We start from the raw sequence: 23849 nt of genomic DNA, 5'->3' as shown, positions 1-23849 counted from the left end.
TGGGGAGGGGCATGTGGTAGATTTCCCAAGCCCTGTGACTTCACCTGCAACAGGTGGTGAGTACCTGGTGGTTTATGGTATCAGGGTGTGTTTAAAATTTCTGTGTACTGGGGAAGCACTATTTTTGTATCTACTCAATATTTAATAAATTTTTTTTTCAAAGAGGCCTAAAACAATGTGAGTAGTATACTGTCATTTGTCTTAGGAAAAGGGGACACACACACACACACACACACACCAGCTTATATTCAAAGATATCTGGAAACTTAGAGATGCAATTGGTAAAACTGGTTGCCTCTGGTGAGGCTGGAGACAAAAAGGGAGGAGTTGTGGAATTCAGAATCATATAAGCCAATTTAAGTTAAAAAGAATAAAGAATAGGGGCCAGCTTTGTGGCACAGCAGGTAAAGCTGCCGCCTGGGATGCCAGCAGCTCCTATGAGCCACAGTTCAAGTCCACTTCCAATCTAGTTCCCTGCTAATGTGCCTGGGAAAGCAGCAGAGGGTGGCCCAAGTGCTTGGGCCCCTGTCAACCACGTAGGAGACTTGGATAGAATTCCAGGCTCCTACCTTGGGTCTGGCCCAGCCCTGGCCTTTGCTACCATCTGGGGAGTGAACTAGCACATGGAAGCTCTCTCTCCATCTCCCCCTCTCTTTCTGTAACTCTGCCTTTCAAATAAAGGAAAGCCTTGGCCCAGGATTCGGTCACCGTTTCGTAGCTGGCCAACCTCGGTCAAGTCTGAGCTTGCTGGTCTGTTTTCTTATCTGTAAGCGAAGGCCAGGGAGGTTCAAGGATCCCTTCAGCTCTAACGGGGACTGCTAGACTCATGTTAAACCTGTGTCCCAGCTTCCTGTCCACAGCACGGGAGCGGCAACAATGCAAAGGAGGCACGGGCACCCTAGTCAGGCTCAGCAAGCCTGGCAGACGGGTGCCGGACGAAGAGATCTCCCGAACACGGCCACACACAAGCTGAGGTGTGGGAAGGCAGGCCAGACCTCCCAGTCAGAGCCCACCTTCACATTTCTCTCAGGGGTGCAGGAGACGGCCAGCCAGCCAGAGCCATCACCAGCTGGGAGCCTGTCGGGGAGGGTCCGGAAGAGGAAGCAGGCCCCGCTGATCACACCAAACACAGCACAGCGACTGCTGCCCATTAGAACATTTATTTCTCCAAGAGAAAATACGCTTCAGACAGTCTTAGTGTAGTAGGTAAAACTAACTCTTGTATTCTTTACAGGCATAGATTTCTCTGTTTATTACCTCTCTTATACCATCTGTTATAAACAATTCTAGAAAGCAAATAAAGTCACTTTCTACAATAAATAGAGCATCCTGTGCTTCACAGCAGACGCGACAGAGACACGCAGGCCCCACCCACAGCAGGGTCTGAGCCGTGCCCGTTCTGAAAGAGCATTTTCAAAAATGAGACTCAGAGAGAGAGACTGAGAGATTCAAAGAGACTGAAAAATGGACTAAGAAGAGAAGGCGGTGGGGCGAGAAAGAGATAGAGAGAGCAAGAGGGAGAAAGTCCCGAGATCTTACAACACAGGTTAGACAAAGGTCACAGAGTCCACAGCTGACCAACTACCTGGGGAGAGGGGACGCACTGGCTCCTGTAAATAAGCCACACAGTGTGGCCACACAATGGAGGACTGGACTCCAACAATGGAAAGTACAGGCCTGAATAATTTAGAACAGTATTCTACAATTATATACACCATGTCCTTCCCTAGCCATATGCTGAATTCTGTTTTGATTATTGTACAAAATCCAAAACCCCATCCTTTGTGTTACAGAGAGTTTTGTTGGTTCCCTTTTAAACTCTGGCTCGTGTCCCAAATGTATAAGAAGTTGTGGTGGTTGGTTGGTTGTATTTTTAAAAAGTTGAGTGTGTAAAAATGGCAGTGATCTCCCCAGTGACTTCATTTTGTCCAAAACTCCCCTATGAAAAATTTAAAACAATTAAAAAGAACATCAGGTTAAAAATCAACATGGCAATCAGCGGCCTGCAACCTGGCCCTGCGACTTTGGTGCTTAAGAGGTGAAAAGAAACGCCCAGGGACCAGACGTCGAAGCCTCTGAGAGGTGTGCTGCTTTGTCAGTCAGCATTCCCCGTTCACAGTTTCTGTATCCTTCCATTTCTCAGAAGGTGAGGGTGGGGAGGGGGCTGAAGAGAAAGAGCGCTTCAAATAAGAAGGGTCCCGGTCCCCAGAGTTGGGAAGCAGGAGCAGCAGAGCTGGGCGGGCAGAGCGCAGGCAGAAGGATGCTGTGCGGACCACGGTGCTGGAGGGGCCGCGAACGCAGCGCAGAGAAAGGAAAGCCCTGGAGGAGGAGGAGTGGGCCGAGCTGATGGGCGGGCTCCACCCAAGCCCTTCCACACCCAGGTGGACACACAGATACTTGCACACCTGGCCTGACAGGTACACCCACCTCAGCCCACCTCGAGGCAAAACAGGGAGAAGACAGGAAGGGCCCTGCCCCAATCCAGGGGTGCGTCCCACAGAGTGTGCGCACAGCTGGGCCTCAGCGCTGTCAGAGCACAGATCTGAGAAGCGCTGCACTGGTGGAGGAGCCACAGGGTGGGACTCTGCCTAGACCCTAAGGAGCCCGGCAGAGACAGGCACCTGGCAGAGCAGCTGGCCTCAAAGGGAATGAGACATCAAAGGAAAAAGACCAGTTTGGTGACGGTTCCTGTCAGTTTGGCACAAGAGCGAAAGTAAGGAAAGGAACATAGGAAAAGATACCGTGCCTGGGTGCAGAGGCTGGGACGGGAAGAGGTGTAAGAATGGGTGACGAGGGGAGAGGGGAGCTCAGTGGGATTCCCCGTGGGACCCTGGCGCATCCACAGCATCTCTGGGATCAGTGTCAGAACCTCGCCCGCCCTGAGGTGCAGTTAGTTGGGAGGGGATAAAGAGGGCCAAGCAGCCCCTCAAGGAACCCAGGACCACTCGTCTTCTGGACCAGGTCCGTTTCCTTGGCTGGGCCCCAGCCCCTCACGTTTCTACTTCTAACTGGTTCTTCAGTGGAATATCCCCGAGGGACCTTGGGTAGGAGTTTTTGGCACACAGCAGGCCTGCCAGGGGAACCATGTATTGGTCGAAACTGAGGCCTTGCCCTTGGTGGGGACACAGCCCAGTCCCTGGCCTGCCACGAGAGGGGGAAGCTGCTGGCCATACACTTGGCTGGGCAGAAGAGTCTTCCCTGTGCCCTTTGGATGGGGGCAGGGCAGGCAGACGCAGGCCCAGCTCTGCCCTCACAGGTAGCTGGAGGTGACGAAGGAGTGGGGCCCCCGGACGCGGCTCAGATGGATCATGGCGCGGTCGTAGGCCACCTGCACTGACTTGCGGATGCTGGTCTTGCGGCCTTCCAGCATCTTGAGCTTGTCCACAGTGTCTTCCACACCCAGAGGTAGGACTTTGTCCCTTGGAAGCCACTGCCTGAAATGCAAGCACGGTAAGAGGTTGGGTGGTGGTGGGTCCCACGGCATTCTTCTAAGCCCACTTATGCAAGACTACCCGGGCCAGAAAGTAGACTGGGACCCCCCCACACACACACACACACTCAGGAAGCCACCAAGAACCTGACGGCTAGCAGGGTTGGGAGGATGGCATGGGGCCTATTTGGCAGCCAGGCCCTTCTCTGGGCTTTTACCTTTTACCCTGCTCTGAGGGTGTTCAGGGCTCAGGGGTCTGCAGGGGCCCATTTCCAGCCACTGGGACTGGCATAGCCACCCTGGAGGGCAGAACCTTGCCTTGCCTTGGGGAATTAGGGAACTATGGCTGGAGACGTGGAGCTGATATCAGGAACTGAACTCATCTCTGATGGGCCTGACCTTGTGTGTGCCTTTAAAGTTCCTGGCAGGACTCTATTGTGTGCCCAAGAGCACTGTCTTCAGAGCCAGATCTTGGTCTGATTCCCAGTTCTGGCTACAGGGCCTCTGCTTATTGAGCCTCGGCTTCCTAATTTGCAAAATAGATTGTGGAGGATGAATGAGGATAGAGATTGAATGAGGACAAGAAGAAAGCACTCAATAAATGGCAGCTATTCTTATCATTATCTTACTAGCTAGTTCTACCTCTCTATTCTACAGAAGCAGAAGTAAAAGCACTCAGGGCCAGCACTATGGCATAGTGGGTAAAGCCACCACCTGCAGTACTGGCATCCCATATGGGCGCCGGTTCGAACCCAGCTGCTCCACTTCTGATCCAGCTCTCTGCTATGGCCTGGGAAAGCAGTAGAAGATGGCCCAAGTCCTTGGGCGCCTGCACCCGCGTGGGAGACACAGGGGAAGCTCCTGGCTTCAGATTGGTGCAGCTCCGGCAGTTGCAGCCAATTAGGGAGTGAACCAGTGGATGGAAGACCTCTCTTTCTACCTCCCCCCCCCCCCGCCCCGCCTCTCTCTCTCTGCCTCTCTGTAACTCTTTCACATCAATAAATCAATCCTTAAAAAAAAAAAGCTAAATAAAAAAGAATTAAAAAAAAAAAAAAAGTAAAAGCACTCTCCGGCTGATGCTATGAGAAACCTTGAGGCCCCTGTAAACCATGAGTGGGCAAGTCCCTTTCAGTGGACACTGCACTGCCCAGAACCCCCTGGAACGGGGCCTGTGTCCTCGTAGCTGCTGGGAGTGTGGCAGCCACCAGACTCTCGGGCCTGTCCAGGAAACGGCCACTAAGGGAGCTGCCTGGCCCAGAGGCACGCCATCCTCAGGGAGAGCTGCACTCAGTGAGAGTTGTCAGGGATACGGAGCGCAGCCCCAATTCCCAGCGCCTCCAGGACTCCTCAGAGGACTGCACTGGGACCTGTCTCGAGGGCACCGCGGGTCAACTTCTCCCCCCGACCAATGCTGCATCCCTCAGCCCTAAGCTCTCCCCGGTAAGCTCCCTGATACAAATCCCTAAAATCAGCCATTCCCAGGGAGCTTGATCTTAGAAACCCGCTCAGTTATCAGTATTAGTATTGTTACTAATTAGTAATATTAGTAACAACCCTGGCATGCCCCGCCCTCCAGCTGCCCGGGCAGTAACACCCACTCACCAGGTTCGCTTGTTGTCAAAGAAGAGGACAAGGAAGAGCTTCTCTCCAGCCTCTGCCTGCTTCTGCTCTCCCAGCTTCAGCACGTCCAGCGGGGGCACAGGGATGGGGACACCATTGTGCAGGAGGCCCTCCCGGGGCATCTTGGGGTCGATGATCTGCAGGCAGAAAGGGAGAAGGGCACTCAGTGGGGGAGGACAGAGAGAACAGCCCCCCACTGCAGGACCCACTGCTGAGGCACCCCACACTAAGCCATGCACGGGCTCAGGCCTGCCCATAACCACATGATGGAGGGGCTGCCTTTTCTGTGACCCTCAGCGCCCTAACATGGAAATCTCGACTGTCCTAATCTTCCACTTCACTGCCCTAATCCTCTGCCCAACCAGTCCTTCCGATGAAGGAACCCGCACCACAAACCATCAGGCCTCAGAGCTGAAACAAGCTGGTGAGAAGCCCACGTGGGGGTGCCAGGACTGCGTGGGTATCGGTAACGGCCATGCCATTCCTCCCAGTGTGCTTAGGGAAGAAGAGAGGTCATGTGTTGGCCACCAATTTCCCTTTAGAACCATGGCCAGGCCTTTCCCAGGCACAACAGCTCTGAAGAAACCTGTGTGTCAGCAGGAAGGACGTCCTGGTTATATCTAACAGGGGCCTGGCTCCCCACCATGCTTCTACCTGACTACCCTCCTTCCTGGCTCCCCTCTAGGGACAGATGCACTCAGTGACCAGCTGGCACAGGGGTACAGAAGCACAGCCCCGGTTCCCAACATCTCTAACAAGCCACCCAGGTCCAGATACAGTGTGAATCCTTCATGATAAGATCAGAGAGGCAGTCGATGTATAGCTAGACGACTTCGTGCAGGAGGGCGGTACAGAGGTGAGAACCATATGGTTGCAAACAAGGGCCAGTGGAGGGATACATTTTTGAGGCAACAAGTGCCACAAGGGTAGGGCCTGAGCCCTCCGTGTTCAGGCCTATTTCCGGCTTCCAGTCCCTCTCTGTCTAGCTCAGAACAGGTGTACAGCAAAATGCCTGGCAACATCAACACAAGAACTCTCCAGGTCCATGGAGCACTTTCAAGGTTTCCAAAACTCCTATTTATTCACACATCAACTCATTCCAATCTCTTGCTGATGCTGGGGGGTCTGCTGACAGGTGTTAGCTGACAAGCACAGGAGGATCTGGTTCAAACCATGGTTGGGACTAAAACCAGACACCTGGCCAACGCTTGGGCCTTGGTTGCCCGCTGCCTCAACACAGACGCTGCTTCCAGAGCAGCTGGCTGATAATCTCTGTGGGCCAAAGCCACAGAGCCTCCAAAACTCTCTTTAGAGGCAATCTGAATTCCTCTACCCTGTCCCGAGGGCCTCTTCTCAGCGTAAACTGCTGATTACTTACCTTTGGGTATCTGCCAGCTTCCCTACATCCCTCTCAAGAGAAGCAGCTGAGCAGGTGCTCTGGGTAAGAGCTGACGGAAGAACCTCCCCACACCACCTGCCACCCGTGCAGTTTGGTCAGGACTCTGTCCCAGTCTGTCTGTCCCTCCCACAACTGAAGCTAAGGGTACCGCTGAGAACAACGCGCACCCTCTAAGGCTTCCCTGATTACCAAACAAGACAGTGTGGCTACTCTGAAGTGTTTTGTCTTGCTGGTCCCTGCTGTGGGACTCAGAGTATCTGCACAGGGTGGATTGTGAAAAATTTCCCTTTAAGGCAAAAGCAAAGTAAGTAAGTCTGCCACCTAGGAATAGTTTTCACATCTCAAAATAATAAACAATGGCTCATTCACTCGATGAAAGCTATGGAGAGGTAAAACAATATGAAAACAAAGCATATATACACTATTACAACTTTACTAAATGAACTTTAATAGAAGGAATGACAGAAAATACTCAAAGTTGATGTTTTAGAATTTGGGATTTGTGTTGCTTTTTTACCCTCTATTTTTCTAAAACTCCTATAAATGTGGTGCATTACTTTCACACACACACACACACACACCCCAAAAACCAAACAAAAAACATCTGCTGAAAAGACAACAGCCAAAAAAAGAAAAATATTAAAACCGTATATTCACTATGGAGGCAAATACATATTGAAGTACACACAGGAAAAAGACTGGGAGAACACATGCCAAAATAAAAACACAGGTTGTGTTGAGGTGGTGGTTGAATGTCATTAGAATGCTTAAGGAGGGGAGTAAAAACACTAGTTTGAGACCTCTTTTCGCATTGTGAGGTTTGAAAGAGAACCTCAGACCTGCACAGCCTCAATCAACTCCTTAATGACCAACGTGAGGGTCCCACCGGGCCACCCCTTGTGAAGCAGGCAGCGCCAGGCACAATCTCTCAGGCTGCTTGATCACAGTGTGGATTTCCCACACCTGCCTCTGTGAGGGAGGGCATGAGTAGACAACCTGACTTCCAACAGGGCTCCCGCAAAATGCAGAACCTCTTCTGAGCTATAATTGTCTTATCTGTCCTAACAGGATCAGAGCTCCTGCCCTCCTTATCTCAAGGCTCCAAAGAGTCACACATGTAAGAGCCAGAAGCCCCATGCACTTAAGAGGCTGGCAGGGGTGGTTCCCAACCCTGGCTACAGATCATCCAGGAAGCTCTTAAAAATATTCATGCTTCAGAGTCTAATTTGGTAGCTGTGGGGCGGAGCTGACTCGGTACCCATATTGTTTAAAAAAATTCCCCCAGATGATTCGGACATGCTCCAAAGGTCCAGAATCAGTGGTGTCTTCCACAGCCCGCTGGACATTACCTCCCCGACTGAGACAGAACGCTAAGAAAAACCAAGGTGGCAGAAATGGAATCTTTAGCTCCTGCTATTTGGGAAGAAATAGAAATTTAGCTACTGTTGGTGGGAGTGCAAACTAACTTTCAGGTAATGGGCAGCTTCTTCAGGATCTTGCATAGACTTTGCCAAGAAGGTACACTTCAGAATTCCCTACAAATACTCATGGATGTGCACAAAGGCAAGCTACAAGGATGATTACTGCCAGCTGTTTATTATAGCGAAAAATTGAAAGCAATCTCTGTGACCAACCAGGCAATGGTTAAAACGTGGGCTATACAACCAAAGATGATGCAATCATTAATGCTGAAGACTGTTTAAAGGGAGAACAGATAATGGCATAGGACATGCGTGCTCATGGTATGCAGTTAGGTGAAAGGGAGGTTAAAAACAGAGTGTGGTCTCATATAAATGCAGATTTATGCATTTAAAAAAGGCTGGGTGGCCATATACCAAGTTATCCCTGAGTAGATGGGACTGTGGATGATTTTTAATCAGTGGCTTGGAACACAGGTTTAGACATCATGAATTTTGAGCCCCGGGCTCAAATTCCAAGCTTGCCACTTATCAGTCAGATGACTATGGCTAACAGGTTTTGTTTTCTTCCCTGCAAAATAGGAACAATCATACTTTCCTCATTATTTCAAAGGCTCAGCATGTTTAATAAAACATCTAAGCATTGTCAATAGCCTTTAAATTCTCTACAGTAAGCACATACTAATTTAAATGCATAAGCAAATAAATGCCATCAAAATCCTAAGAACTGGGCCCATGTTGTGGTGTGGTGGGTTAAGCCACCGATATCGTCCCATATCAGAGTGCCAGCTGGAGTCCCAGCTACTCTGCTACAGATCTAGCTTCTTGCTACTGTGCCTAGGAAGGCAGTGGAAGATGGCCCAAGTGTTTGGGCCCCTGCCGTTCACGTGGGAGACCCAGATGGAGTTCCTGGCTCCTTCTTGGTTTTGGCTTGGCTCAGACCTGGCTGCTGTGGCCATTTGGGGAGTGAACCAGCAGATGGAAGATCTCTAATGTCTCTTTCTCTGCAGCTCTGCCTTTCAAATTAAATGAAATAAAATGAAAAAAAAAAAAAATTAAGTCCTAAGAACCCTAATCTTTGCATGCTTTTAGTCTATTTTAATTGCCCTAAACTAGGAGCCGGTTTGCCCCACCCAGGCTGGGGTAAGCCCCCCTCCCTTCTGTAGCTAAGGGCACCCTGACTCTCACTACACTGTGCTAGCTACATCAATCAGATAAGCCCCCAAAGCAAGGCAAGGGCCAGAACCGCCCAGAGGAGGTAGGAGGATGGCGTCTGGGGCAGACTCACCAAGGCAGGGTAGGAAGGATAGCCTCGGCACTTGGCCCACACCAGCTCCAGGGGCTCCAGGTCTCCGCGGTCTTCAAAGGGCATCAGGAGGCTTCTGCCTGGGGGTGGGGGAGGGGAGGAGACAGCTCGAAGGGGACTTGTAATGGTGCCCAGGAGGCCTGCCTGTGGCTTCCATCTGACTGGGGCAGTTCAGGAATGAGTCAGCAATATACCCTCCACCCTTCCTTTGCCCTGCCCTTTCCTTAGATGTTATTAGTCTGGATCAGGGATCAGCAAACTAGTTCTGTAAAGGGCCAAAAAGTATTTTAGGTTTTGCAGGCCACATGGTCTCTGTTCTAACTACTCGATTCTGCTGTTGAATTAGCATGGTTATGTCTCAAGAAGACTTTATTTTGGGACATTGCAATTTGAATTTCATGTCATTTTCACATATCATGAAAATCATTCTTCTTTTAATTTCCTTTTAAATCATTAAAAAAATGTAAAGAATCTTTCTCAGCTCATGGTCCATACAAAAACAGCAGCAGGCCATAGTTTACCATTATCTGGACTAGAACGCTGGGATGGCTTTCCCTGGAAACATGTCAACTGTTTCACCCCCAGGGCCTCAGGGAGAAGGCCACACCCCAGCTGGAGCAAAGCTGAGTATGGCTCTCTGGCCCCACCCCACCCCATCCCACGCCCACCCCGGGGTAGGAGGTTGGTCCTCAAGACAGAAGCCTCATGGAAAAACATGCCTGGAAGGACCCCCAGTAAAATCACCTGCTACGTGAGTTCTTTCCTGCTAGGGCTACACTTGGCTACCTATGCCACCTGGAAGTACAGCCCTCAACAGTCTGGTGAGTCTGCAGGCCCTCCACGCGCCTGCGTCTGTCAGAGCCCAGTGTACATTCAATGTGGCCCGGAGGGCAGGCGCTGCGTCTCCTCGCTTCATTCTACACTCAATGCGTAAGCATGCAGCAGTGAGTGCTCACCAATGTTCTGGACTCACAAGGGAACCTCCCTTCCCCTCCCCGTGTCTGTGAACTGGGAATGAAGAGGGGATCACACTCAACCAAGGAAAACGGCCCCAGATCTCACCGACTGGAAACTGTATTTCTAAGGAAACGTTACGACTGGCATTTATGATTTTTTTAGATGTACTAAAATAATAATGAGGTACCGTTTTGACCCTATTCAATCAATCGCAATAATAATAAAAGATAACAAATCCAATACTGAAGGGGCAGGCTGAGTAGAAGCTGGCGCAATCACACAGCGCTGACAGAACTGCAAGCCAGGACAGTCCTTTCAGAATGCAATCTGGTGGTGCATCTCAAGAGCCGCTAAAAAATGTATGAACCATGTGCTGCAGTAAATTCCTTCCCTGCGAATTTATTCTAAGAAAAATACTTTAAAAGTGAATAAAAGGACTTTGAACAAAACTATTGGTTCACTGTATTATGTATAAAGCTCAATGTTGGAAACAACTCAAATATCTAACAATAGTTCAGTAAATTATAATGCATTGATTATTGGAGACTTTGTTCCAATAATATGAGATATATAAATATGTCAACATGAGAAAAGTATGGGACAACACTAAAAAAAGAAAACAAAAGTGCCTGTGCTTTGGATTAGCGTGGTTAAAAATGTGCCTAAAATAAACAAAAGGCAACACAGAGAAATGAAGACAGTGGTAAGGTGATGGAACTATGGGAGGTCAATTTTCTTTGTGAATTTCCTTTGGCATTGTTTTAAGTATATCATTTTTAAAGTAAGAATGAATGTCACCAGAAGCACTAAGTGGACCGCTTCTCTCCTGGCTTTGTGCTAGATGCTGTGCAAATTCATCTGACATGATTTCTGGGCACCGATGGTCACAGAAGGTGATGGAACATAAAGGCATGCACTCATCAACACACATACAAGAAACTGTTGCCAAGGGCAAATAAAGGAGCTGGGAAAAGGTAAGAGGGGAGACAATCCCTGCTGCCAGTGTGTTAGATGGAAACTTCAAACACAGAGCATCCAGAGAGTGCTCCTGCTACCATGGCAGGCATGGCCAAAGGGGAGCTCAGAGAACAGCGCCCTCTGTACCCGCTCAACCTGAGCACCAGCCTGGCCTCACCTCCTGACCATGCCCTTTATCCCCTTAGTCCAGGGAGATAAGACCCATGAAACTACAGGGCTATATATGCAGTGGTTATCACTGATGATGCCAGTGCGTACAGACAGGCAGTATATATCAAAATAACAAAACAGCAATTTCACATTTGTAGATACTCCCCATGGACACAGAATGAGCCATGCACAGGGTTGCTCACTATAATACTAGTTATGATAAATAAGGGCAAGCAATCCAAATGTCCATCTTCAGAGGGGCTGGTTGAGCAAATGATGGAACTCCTGTATACTGGGCCACTAGACAGCCAATAGAAAGCACAGAAGGATCTCCCTCGAAGGTACATAAGAACAAATGCTCCTCAACTTACAATGGAGTTATATCTTGATAAACCATCATAAAGCAGGAAAACAGTAAGCTGAACTAGTAAGTCAGGACTGCATGTATTATTAACTGGAAAAAAATGATGGTTTAAAAGGACATGAGTGTGTTAGGCTTTTCTACTTGTGTGCGTATTTTGGCTAGTATATATATGAGGACTTCTGGAAAGACACAAAAGAAACTGCCTGCAGAGGATGCTCCAGGGAGGGGAGTGCTGGCTTTCATTATACACTCTTTTGTACCTTTTTGGCTTCTATAACCATGGGCATGCCTTATATATTCAAATTGAGAATAAACTTAAAAAACAAAACCAAGAATACGAATGACCCAAGAGTAAGGGCCATCTGTTTGCCCAGTGTCCGAGGCTTTGGGTAGCTCAGGGACCGGCTGTCCGTGCTGAGCCCCAGCAGTGCAGCAGCTTGCAGGGCTGGCTCCTTGGGAGGCCCAGAGCCCCCAGCTCCGCCTGAACACTGCTCCTCACCTGAGCCATTGTAGTCAGAGTCTCCATTCACACCTTCCAGGAAGGGCACTCGAGACAGGGCTGGCTTCCCACGGCTGCGTTTGGGGGGCATCAGACCACTACATACAGAGCAGGGAGAGAGGGGCGAAGTGAGCAATTTCAATGACTGACACGACCACTCTTGCTCTCCCATCTCTGATAGGAGTGGAGCTGCAAAAACCCTCAGGGAAGATGGTTGCTTACCTTCCCCTAAAAACTCACACTAACCCACGACACACTGCTGAACAAAAAGCTCCCATGAGGCTTTGAGGCACCCTTTCACCCATGTGGAGGGACTGAACCCGGAAGCAGACACCTGCTTCCCTGCATAGGAACCTTGCATTTCACAAAGAGGCAAGGTCACCCCAGCCCCTTGTCAATCTTCCCAGATGCTCAGTAGCCTGACCATAAGCAGGGGCCATCTCACATCTGCCCAGAATTCTTTACTCTATGGTTCACGTGGCTTTGTCTTTAAAAACCAATTTATTTTTGAAGTATAAAAATTCATCTCTTTCCTAAATTTTCTATAATGGACATGTCTTAGCTCCCAAATTAGGAAAGACATTTTTAAATTGGGAAAAAAAATCCATTTCTCACTTCCAAATGGTTTATGTGTGAAAATTTTCTTGGACAGAGACAGATGGATTTTTTTTTTTTTTAACTAAAAAGTAGACCAATTTATTTTTTTTTTAACATGGTTATTTCAAAGAGGTAAAACATATATTAGACAAAGACTAGAAGCTAATAAGCAAAAATGAGAATGGCAATACCAGGACAATGGTACAACTGAGGCTCACCCAGATCTGCTGTTGTTTTTAAACAGCTCCCAATGGAATTCTGATATACAGCACACCTTGGACAGCCCCCGGTAAGATATGGCCAGGGCTTTTCTCCACTCAAACTTTTAAAAATATTTAATATATAATTTTTTCAACTAAAATACTGCTTAAAAGACAGGTTGATAATCTGCAGAAAGTAGAAATACTTAAGAAGCCACTGGTGGGAGAAGCGGCAGCCGGGGGTAGGACTGATAGAGTAGGCCCCTTGTGTTTTTTAGAACTGATTTTATCATTACTTCATACCAAGAAAACTTTGCTTAACCAAAAGTCAACAAATCATAATCCTTCAGTAACTAGCAGCCAGGCTGGAAGCTTTTTCCCTGTGAGTCAAAATTAGAACTTGTTCAGGAAAACATAAAATATACCCAGTACATATTCAGGATTCAGTTCTCACCCTATAAATATCTGTATGAGGCTCTGAGGCCTTAGACAAAGGTAAGGTGTTGGTAATCTTATCAGGGCAGTTTGTCGAACTGTTCACATCATGAACATCCTCGAATAGAACACAACAGGGCCCAGCAAAGCGCCCTTTAGAGTCAGACTGCCTGGGTTCCAAACCCAGCTCCTCTAATTGGTTCTGCAAACTTGAGCAAGTTTACTTTAATGCCTGAGGCTTGGGTTCCCTGTGTGTCACTGGAATGATTTAATGAATACAAAGTGCTCAGTACAGCACATACACCATGTGTTCAATAAATGGCAATTGTGGTTACCATATGATGGACAGAGGTTTTAATGTCTTAAAGTATGACAAACTATTAATATCATGCTGTGAAATGATGAGCTCAATAAAATAGGACATAGCCCCAAAACTAGGTCTGTGCCTTCCTGATATATTGAAAAAGCACAAAAGATTCAATTATAGATGCATTTTAGCATTCTCTCCCAAGTTACCCAGGCCAAGTGGACATCCCAACCTATAATTATCTTGTTTACTTGTTAAACATCCATCCCTCCTTCTAGAATGTAAGCTTCATGAGAACAGACTACAACAATGCCTGGAAAACAAAGGTGTTTCATTAACAGTAGTTGGAAAAGTGACCTACTGAAAGAGGGTGCAGCCTCAACCTGCTCAGGAAATTACCAATAAACCAAGGAGCAGGTAGGGAAGGGGTGTTGGAGATGAGCTAGTGAGCAGTTCTGTCAAGGTTATTTCTAATTCTGGGATTATGATTCCAGTCTAATAAATAAGATTTGCCTTTATATAATTACTTCCATCCATAGTATAGGGGGAAAAAATCCTGCAGTTGGAGCTTTTGATGCCCTCCAGCGGCGTGTTCCTACATCAGGCAGGGGTCCCAGAGAAATCGGTGGCACTGGACTAGAAAGGCAGTCACCTTCTCAGTCAGAGTGGCTGGCTGGCTTCCTGTGACTCTCAGCTGGGAAAAGCGCCCTTCTCACGGGCAAAGCAACACCCCTTCCACCTTTAGGCAAGGGCTGGAAGGGGACAGTGTGATGGCCCCACTTCTGCCTTAACCCAACTAAATTTGGCTTCCATGCGCCTTGTCTATAAAGGCAGTCAGGAATTCCAACCTGGGAGCAGACTGGAAGCATCTTGTAAGACTGTGCAGTCTCTTTCCCCCATGCCTATGTCTGGTAACTGTTTTTCCCTATCTATTCCCCCTGTATCTCTGGAAGCTGCCAACAGGGAGAGATAAAGTCAGGGTAATTCTGGGGCTTTGTGGGGAGGGAAATCTCCAGGGAACCCAAACAGGGAACCAGTCCAGGGTAGGAAGTTGGCTAGGAGTCCTCTGTGGCCCCACCAGTGACCCAGCAGCCAGGTGGAGTGGGTACCCAACAGCACACACACTCAGCCTGTCCTGGAAGTGCTTCAAACATCAACATGTAGTCTTTCTGTGCTGCCCTGGGTCCATTTCCTCCTCTACTCAGAACCCAAGATCCTTTAGCAATCACGTGGGGCCATGTCAGCCTTCAGGACAAGCCATTCTTCCTTTGTCGCACTGAAGGTCTCTCGTTTCTAAGAGTCCCTTCCTCCCTGGTGTCTTGCAGAGCACAGGACACACAGCTAGGACTCAAACCTCACCTCTTAGAGGTCCCTGCTATCAGGCCTCAAAAGACCTGGGGCAAAACTATGTCTGTAACAAGTTAGTGTAGTGTGTGCATGCGTGCGTGTGGACTCCAGTGTTCACTGGGCAAAAGGAAATTCTGCTGTCCCTACCCTCTGGACCCCAAATGCAGTCCATGAACCCTGAAACGCATCAGCACTCCTCTCAGATCAGACCCGAGAGTCAAGGGTCACCCTGTTTCCTAGGAGCTCATGGAGTTACAGACCAGAGGCCTCAGGAAATAGCAGGGGTAGAAATCAAGATGAGGAGGAGGAGGTTCAACCTGTAGCTGAAGGAAGAATAAAGGGGAAGTCGGCAGAAATGCTGAAAAAGCTTTGGGGACAAGTGTTCTTACCTGCACGCTTCAAATGCCAGTCCACCACTGAGGCCCAAACTACATTCCGAGTCAGACCCGCTTTCAGTGTGTTTGCTGAAGCCGTTGGTCATGCCTGCCAAGGACACACAGAGTGAGCCTGAGCGCAGGGACCCCCTTCTCCCAACACACGGGAGGCAGCTTCCTCGGGAGGGCTCTGGGGAGGGCTGGAGAGGACAGCTGTTCCTTCCTCTGGGGCAAACAGGTCTTGGGCAGTGGACGGGATCTGAGACAAAGGTCAGGGGGAAATACTGTTGGCTGGGGCAATGAGCAGGCACGGCATTTACCTTCCCAGCCTTCTGCTCTGGTTTTACACACACACAGCACCCAGCTGACTCCAGCTTCTGTCATTTGGCTACAAAGGGAAATACCGGCTGGCTCACGAGTCCCTGGATCTGCTTCTAATTTCAAACCTCAATCATCAGGGAGTCTTCTCTGCAGCTCCAGGGGCCCACCCACCTTGCGTCTTCAGATAAACATTCACACCCTACCCATCGCTCAGCTGGCAACAACTAGCCTAACTTTTGGAGATGGTGCAAGGAGAGGTTGGGGCAGGATAAAGGCTCCGTGTCAACCACACCCTGAGGTATCTGGCAGGGCTGATGGGGGGAGGATGGGGAGACTTCTCAGCACAGCTACAATAGCCCAGAGCTTCCTGAGAACCCAGCCAGGACCGTAGGCTCCAGATGGGCTCTGAAGTACAAGAACCTTTTTCTTTTTAAGCCTTGGCCTCTCCTGTGAAGACAGGACCTTCTTCCTTGTGCAGAATGCTCTTTGGCATGAGTAAGAGGCCTGTTTACAGCAGGTCCCTTCAAAGGCAAATGGAGACTGGTCATCCCAGGTCTGATCTTGCTGTGAAGATGGCCATTCTACTATCTGCCCAATTTCTAAGCACACTCAAGTCCCGCAGCTCTGACAACTGAGCCAAGAGGGGTGCAGAGATGGGTGGGCCAGACACTTGATTTGAGGGCTGTAGATCAGACATGTTGGCCAGAAAACTGTCAAGAGCAGGTGTCTGAGCCAAGATGTCCATACTCTGACCTGGCTCTGCCTCTAACATTATGGCCCCAATTTAAATCAAGCCAATGAGCTGTGCCTCAGGTGCCTCACCTGTAAAGGACTAACACCTGCTTTTTTTTTTTTTTTTTTTTTTTTTTTAAGATTTAACTAAAGTTGTGCAAAAATATTCCTAGGTGCCAGGAAGCAGGAATGGGAATGGGGGTGGGGGAAACAGACTTAACAGCACCCCCAATATCCCCTAGCAGCTGGATCCCTCAGGCTGGGTGGGCCTCATGTCCAAACCTATTTTCCAACAGCATCATCTTTCACTTTTAATGCAGTGTTTTCCATGCTGTTTGGCTGAGCCAGATACAACTGAGAGGATTACAAGAATTGCTACCATCTACTGCTACATGCCAAGGGCTTTATACAGGCTATTTCCAATCCTAACGGCCTTGCTTTGGTATTCCTAGCCCCCATATTAGAAAAAAAACACAGGCTAGCATTGTGGCATAGCAAGTAAAGCCACCACCTGCAAACCCAGCATCCCGTAAAAGCACAGGTTCGAGTCCCGGCTGCTCCACTTCTGACCTAGCTCCCTGCTCATGCACCTGGAAAAGCAGCAGAAGATGGACCAAGTCCTTGGGCCCTGCATCCAAGTGGGAAACCTGGAAAGGGCTCTTGGCTCCTGGCTTCGGTCTGGCCCAGCCCTGGCTGTTGTGTTCATCTGGGAAGTAAACCAGTGGAAGGAACATTTCTCTCTCTCCATCTCTATCTCTCTGTAACTTTGCCTTACAAATAAATAAAATAAATCTTAAAAAAAAAAAAAAAAAGGAAAGGAACAGGCTGAGGGAAGTTAATTAATTTTCCCCAAGTTACACAGCTGGTGAGAAGTCTAGCGATTTGAAACTAGGGAGGCCTTACTTCAGCCCTCAACTTCCTGCCTCTATATACCAACCCTCTGCCTTAACACAGGGAGGCTTGTGCCAGATGGGGAAGGTACTGTTGCAAACAAAATGTTGGGCAGGAAGAAAGAAAAGCAAGTGCTGGTCACACAGTCCAAAGCCAGGACATGAAAGGACATGAGAGGGACGCAAGGAACAAAAGCCAAGAGCAGCCCCTCCCACCAAGCAGGCTGCTGTTCCCTATCCCAGCAAGACTCAACGGCTCTGCCTGGCACTCAAGGCTGTCCACAGCCAGGCCCACCCCACACATCCAGACTTGGCTCCTGAGGCTCCATGGAGCTCCTCTCCAAAATGTTACTCATTCTGTTTCCACACACCAGGGCTTGAGCCCTTGCCCCATCTACTCCTTCCCGTTCTGCCCTCATCCCACAGGGTCAGCTCAGGCACTGCCTGCCAAGGAAGCCTTCCCAGCTCCTTCAGCTCAAAGTCCCTGAACACCTGGAGCAGTGCTGACACCCGACTACAAACTGTTCAGCACTACGATTTCTCTGCCCCTTAGGAAATCACCTTGTTTCCCTGCTGGTTTAAGGACACCTCCAGAGCTGGAACGGAGCCTGACTCAGTATCCCCTAGTGCCCAGCTAGCACTGGGCCTGCAGAAGGACTCTTCAGTGACCAAGCTGCCATGACCTACCTCTGGGACCTTGTATCCTACCTCTACCACCCCTGCCCACCCCATCTGCTGCAGCCACAGCAGTCCCTCCGCTAGTCCCACCTCCAGGGCCTGTGCACTTGCTAGACTCTCTCTTTGGGTGGTTCTTCCACTAGATATTAAAACAGCTCATGTCTTCAGCTCCTTCAGATCCTCAGTCAGAAGTCAGCTGCTCAGAGACCGCCCTCCCTACCACCACCCCAGCACTCCCATCCTCCTCCTCTGGTGGATTTTTTCTCCACAGTGTCCTCATTTGCTTTTCATCTATTTCCCCTACTTGAGAGATTCTTGTCTGTTTTGTTCAATGGTTCCTGCCCTCTCCCCACCCCTACTCCCAGTGCCTAGGACACAGCCTGATACAAATAAGCAACAACTGATCTGAAATGAAGGCAAGAACCTTTTTCCCCTCAGTGCCAAAGAGCCCAGAGTCTGGCCTTCTGAAAATGCTTGCTCAAAGCCCCTCTTCCCAGGCCCAAGCTCATGTGCCAGGCCCAGCTGTGAGCTGAGGAGCCCTCAGTGCCACTACTGGCGTCCACAGGGGCCACGAGGGAGATGGGCAGCTGGGGAAGGCGCTGGCTGGCAGGGCAAGGCAGGACAGCAGACGAGAGGGAGCGACAGAAGTCACAGGCAGTCACCTGGCTCTTCCTCCTGCTGGGGGGACCGCTCCCCTTCGCTCTCACTACAGCTTCCGCTCCTCGGCCGCTTCCGGGAGTGGTGCTCATCCTCCGTGCTGGCTGGAGAGGCGGGAGAGCCGTCCATCCCATGGTCCTCGCCGTTCTCCAGAGCCCCGTCTGGGCTCCTCGGTAGCTTCACTCCATTTTTGGCCTTCTTGAAGAGGACTGATGTGCGGCGGCCCACACCACTAAGCGGGACTCCGGCAGGGGTGTCAGGGGCCACGAGGGATAGTCTGTTGATGCCATTGTCACTGAGCAGGCGTTGCAAGGGCTCGCTCCCTAGCTGCAGAGGTGATTTTTCCAAGAGTTCATCTTCTTCCACCTTTCTGGGCTTTAGGAATCGGCCTGGAGGTTTGCTATCACTGATGGGTTTCAGAGTTGGGGGGTCTGGGGGGGATTCTTGTTCAGACAAGGAAGGTGCAGGCCCAGTAGGCTCCAGGGTTGGTGGGGGAGGCAATTTGGAGTCATCTGTTAGAGAAAAAGAGAACCTGCTTGAACATTTTAGAAAGAGTCTGCCCCTATAAGCCACATACTGACACTGATAACCAAGGACCATGGGCTATGGTGAGCCTAGAGATGCGTCTTGTGTCTTGTATCTGAGGCCAAGAGAAAGGATTCGAGATTTTCTTCACTACTAGCTCTCAGTCCTAGCCATGTATTAGAACCACCTAGGAAGTTTCCTAAAAATTCCAAAGTCTGGGCCACATCCCAGACCAACTAAAGCCAAATCTCTAATGAGGGGATTTTTTTTTTTTAAAGTTCACCTGGTAAGCTTTTTAAAGAGCGGAACAAAGTGAGGGCTGCAAACCATCACTCTACAGCTAAGAAAACAAGCTGCTTAATCAATAATTAGGTTAAGCCTCAGCCTGGCAGATTTGGGGTCTACGGTCCTCACTGGACTCACGTGTATTATCCTCTGCTGTTAACTGTCTCACATCGCCCATAAGAGAGCAAGAACAGCAGGAAGAAAGCTTAAGTTTACAGACATGGAAAACTGATCAAGTGCGCTACATCAATAGTTTCCAAACATGTCTGCTCTCCTACCATCTTGAAACTATTAAAAATTAGAACCAACAAGCCATCGTCCAGACCTCCCCATCTCAATCTATAGTGCCAGAGCCCAGTGGGGAGCGTGGATCTAGGGACATACTGACTGCCACAGGGGGAGCTGGCAAGAGTCACTACGGACACAAAGCTCTCTAACACTAAATGTGACCTGTCAGCCCATGCACTCTCTATCAACCTAAAATAAAATGAGCCATTCCCAGAAACAAGGGCCCTACCTTACCAGAGTACCTCTCAACATTTTAGACTGTGCGTAGTGAGCCCTCTTGGCCAAGCCACAGGCTCAGACTCAAGAGCAGGTATGAGAGACAAAGTGTCCTCAGTGAAGGGGAAAGATGGGTTTATGGAAGTCACTTCCCCAGCTGTCTTGCAGTCTGGCCTCTGCTTGGAACAGGCTTATAGACTCAGCGAGGTAGGGTCCAAACCATGCAGTAGCTCCAGAGTCCAGGCCATCCTTAGGGTCTTGTCTTTTCTGCTATCCCCCTACACTCTAACCTAACCTCTCAAAGTACAAGATAGGCTAGTATTTAACTGGTATGTATGATATAGCCAAATCAGGTGCAAAATACTGAAATACTTAATTGGCAGCTATTAGGTTCCAACATCTGACACTTCCCACAATCCAGCAACTGAATATTCCCATCAGGGGCCCCCAAGAGCCCAGCCCAATACAACAGCCAACATACACTAGGGTGGATAAATTTTGGTTGTTAAAGATTTTAAATAATATCCCTTAATAATGTGGAAGGGTAACCCTTCCAAGGGCTTCTGCTTGCCCACAAGAGTCAGACCTAACCTTGGGACCCCCCCAGTAAGAGATGTCAGCCTGGCATTCACTTCACCCCCTTCCTTCCTGTGAGTTTCTCTCACCTCTGTCCCCATCATCTTCCGGTTCCTCCTGCAAGGCCTGCTCTAGCACAGCTGCTTCTCCCTGGGGCCCTGCTGGCAGCTCCCCGTTGGACACCGTCTTGTTCAGTGATGGCGGCTGCGGCGGTGGTGGTGGCTGTGCCAGCTTCTGCCGAAGGGCGTTGATCTCCCGGCGCAGCAGGCGGACACGGCGGGTACGGGCCCCACTAGACCGCATTGCACTCACCAGGTCCAGTTTCTCCAGCAGCTCCTTCAGCTGCACCTCTGGGGACAAATGGGCCCGGTTCTCTGGGATGAGGATGTTGTCCACTGCCAGGGAGAAGGGAGGACAAAAGGGGCTGAAGAACTTGCCCAGCCCAGAGCAAGGGGAAGGGGCCGAATCCTTCGGATGCAAGCGTCACTGTGGGGCCTTGGCCCTGCAACACCACTGCCCAGAAAGCAGCCACAGGGACAAGGTCAGAATCAGAGAAACAGCTGCAGGAAGCAGTTCACGGTCACAATTATGGGCTCCGTGGAGCAGGCACGAGGCGGCTTGGCAATGCCCTGGCCTGAGTGACTGTTTGGCTGCTGCCATCAAGAAGCAGAGAGCAGGGGCAGGGAGGGTGTGGGGCTCAGAGGCAATTCCCTTTTCCTGGTCCTCCACCTGCACTCTTCTGAATGAGCCAGACACACACTAGCACTGCACTCCCCTGCCCCATGCTCCAATGCTATACTGAGGGGCTCCAGGAGAGGAAGACCCCTGGTAAGGCTTTAGCTTTTCCAACAGCTAACACCCATTTCCCCTTCCTGCCATTCAAGAAATGTTTAGTGCATTAGTTAAACTTTAGCCCTTGGAACTGCCCCAGCTATCAGCAGATAAACCCCAATCTGTGCTTACCCCCAGCTTTGCTCCTGGAGTCTACCCAGCAGCCCCAAGGCCCACCCTGATCCCTGGTTCTTTGGGCTCTGTCCCTGTGCCTCCTCCTGGCCCCTCTCCTCCCCATCCACCCCAGCTTCTCACCGTCTTCCCAGGAGAAGCGGTAAAAGTCCTCCAATTTGGGTGACTCGGGCAGGTGGGTGCCCCTCTCGGGGTCATAACCAATGTTCTCTGCCTGCCGCCGGGCATGCCGCAAGATGGCCCCTCCCAGGTCCCGCAGGCGGACAGCTGCTCGGTGGAAAATTGTGTCTTTAGCATTATACTTCATGCAGTTGGTAACTATAAGGTTAAAGTCCTCCTCAAACTCTTCCAAGGTGCGGTACAGGTGGGACTCCAGCTTCCGCCTCATGGTAGAAAAATCCATTGGCTTGGATATGAATTCCAGGTAATCTGGAACCTAAACATATAAAACCTGTACAATTACAACAACCATTTACTAGCCAAACAGATGCACCCTTCACCATCCTTCTTGGTCTCCCTGTTTTCTGATTTGGCCATACTGGGCTCACTTAGAGCCCCAGGTGCCTGGCTCACCATGGCCTCCTGCTGACCCCTCACCATGGTCAAGTCTACCACTAGCTTTGCCAGAGCCCTCCAACCCCAGTTTTATACACCTTATAGTTCGTCCCCTCCTGGCCTAATTAGAACCAGTTGCTAGCTCAGGAGGGGTTCACGGCTTGGGAAGCGGGGGAAACTTGCCTCACTGAGGTTGACAGGTTCAGCGAAGATATGTGCAGGATCCTTCTCCTGCAGCAAGTCCAGGGTCGTCCTCAGCAGAACGTTGAAAGGCATCAGCTCCAGCTCCATAGCAGCCTGCTGGATCTTGACCTGTGCAGGAGGGGGAGCAATCAGGACATCCTCTGCAGAGAGGCACTGCACACTTCTCTTGGTAACTTGACGCTCACCAACCACGTACAACAACTTTTCACAGGGTATTAAGCTAACCAGTCCCTAAGCAGTAATCACCCAATTCTCTGCCCAGGAATAATGAAACCAACAGTGCAACAGTGTGAAAGCACCCCCAAGGGCCAGTGTGGTGGCGCAGATTAAGCTGCCACCTGCGATGCTGGCATCCCCTATGAGCGCAATTCAGGTCCCAGCTGCTTCCCTTCCAATCCAGCTCCCTAACAAGGCACCTGGAAAAGCAGTGGAAAGTGGTCTGAATGCTTGGCCCCTGCCACCCACATAAGAGACTTAAATGGAGTTCCTGGCTCCTGGCTTGTCCTGGCCCAGCCCTGACTATTAAGGCCATTTGTGGGAGTGAAGCAGCAAATGGAAGATCTCTGTTCCCCCTCCCCCCCCAACTCTGCCCTTCAAATAAATAATCTTTAAAAAAAAAAAAAAGGAAAGCCCCCACCCCCACCCCGGCAATTTCATGTGTTGGAACCTTATTGCTCAGTGCAAGAGTGTTGGCAGCCAGGCCCACTGGGAGGTGTTTGGATCGTGAGGGCTCCATGAAGAACGAAGGCTGTTCTCATGGAAGCGCTCTCAGGGGTGGCTTGGTTATACAAGCCAGCTCTTCTGCACATGCTCCCTTGTCTCCCATTTCCCCACCTTGAGATAATGAGCATAGAAGCCCCCAGCAGATGCTGTCGCCACTCCCTTGGACTTGCCAGCCTCTGGAGCTGTGAGCCAAGTAAACTTTTCTTTATAAATGACCCAGCCCATGGTAATGTTATAGCTGTAGAAAAACGGAAGATAAACACCATCATTTTTTGACTGTTTCCTTCATATCAAGTATCATACCCAAGCTTACAGCAATAATAATTATGACAACTCTAATTAATACTTTATAGCCCAAAGAAGTACAAGGTCAGGTTCGAAGCCTTTTATGCAATGAATACATGAAGCAGGTATAGATGAGGTCTTCTACAGAGAGAAAAAGAGGCATAGACTAGGTAACTGATTCTAGAGTCATGTAGCTAATAAAGGGCAGAGTGGGATTTAGCTCCAATTTGGTTCACTCTGAGTGCCCTTGACTGTCGAGTTACACAGCCGCTCTACCTGTGCTACCTCAGTTAATCATGATAATAATGCTGAAGGAGAAATTATTATCCTCATGAGAACTGAAGTTTGGAGAGTATGATGGTCACCAGCCTGAGGTCACCTGACTAGAAAAGACCAGAGGCAGGATTTGAACCCAGGTCTGACTTAGTCCAAGGGGCACACTGGTGATATAAAATGTACCCTGGACCAGTTTCCTACCTAGTGTACTGAGCTACTGGTCCCCTCAGCCCTTGGAGCATCTTGTTCATCCTGCAGGGACCGGGGTTTCCAGGATCACCCCTCAAACAGCAA

At 49.7% G+C, this 23849-nt stretch overlaps 1 protein-coding gene across 1 annotated transcript in view; it reads right to left on the bottom strand.

Annotated features, from left to right (window-relative positions):
- Positions 1–1126: 1126 nt before the first annotated feature.
- Positions 1127–23849, bottom strand: part of BRPF3 (bromodomain and PHD finger containing 3) — a 34460-nt gene continuing 11737 nt past the window's right edge. Inside the window, exons 5-13 of the mRNA XM_062186021.1 lie at positions 22251–22379; positions 21636–21948; positions 20639–20944; positions 18665–19171; positions 15397–15490; positions 12122–12219; positions 9156–9253; positions 5033–5187; positions 1127–3434 (exon numbers count right to left, since the gene is read on the bottom strand). Of these exons, the coding sequence (XP_062042005.1) occupies positions 3251–3434; positions 5033–5187; positions 9156–9253; positions 12122–12219; positions 15397–15490; positions 18665–19171; positions 20639–20944; positions 21636–21948; positions 22251–22379 (1884 nt within the window). The 3' untranslated portion in view covers positions 1127–3250. The remainder of the gene's footprint in view (positions 3435–5032; positions 5188–9155; positions 9254–12121; positions 12220–15396; positions 15491–18664; positions 19172–20638; positions 20945–21635; positions 21949–22250; positions 22380–23849) is intronic.

Source organism: Lepus europaeus, chromosome 3 (assembly GCF_033115175.1).
Source record: "Lepus europaeus isolate LE1 chromosome 3, mLepTim1.pri, whole genome shotgun sequence".
NCBI classification, from domain to species: Eukaryota; Metazoa; Chordata; class Mammalia; order Lagomorpha; family Leporidae; genus Lepus; species Lepus europaeus.
The sequence above is the reverse complement of the archived record's forward strand: the minus strand, read 5'-3'. Positions and strand labels throughout refer to the sequence as shown.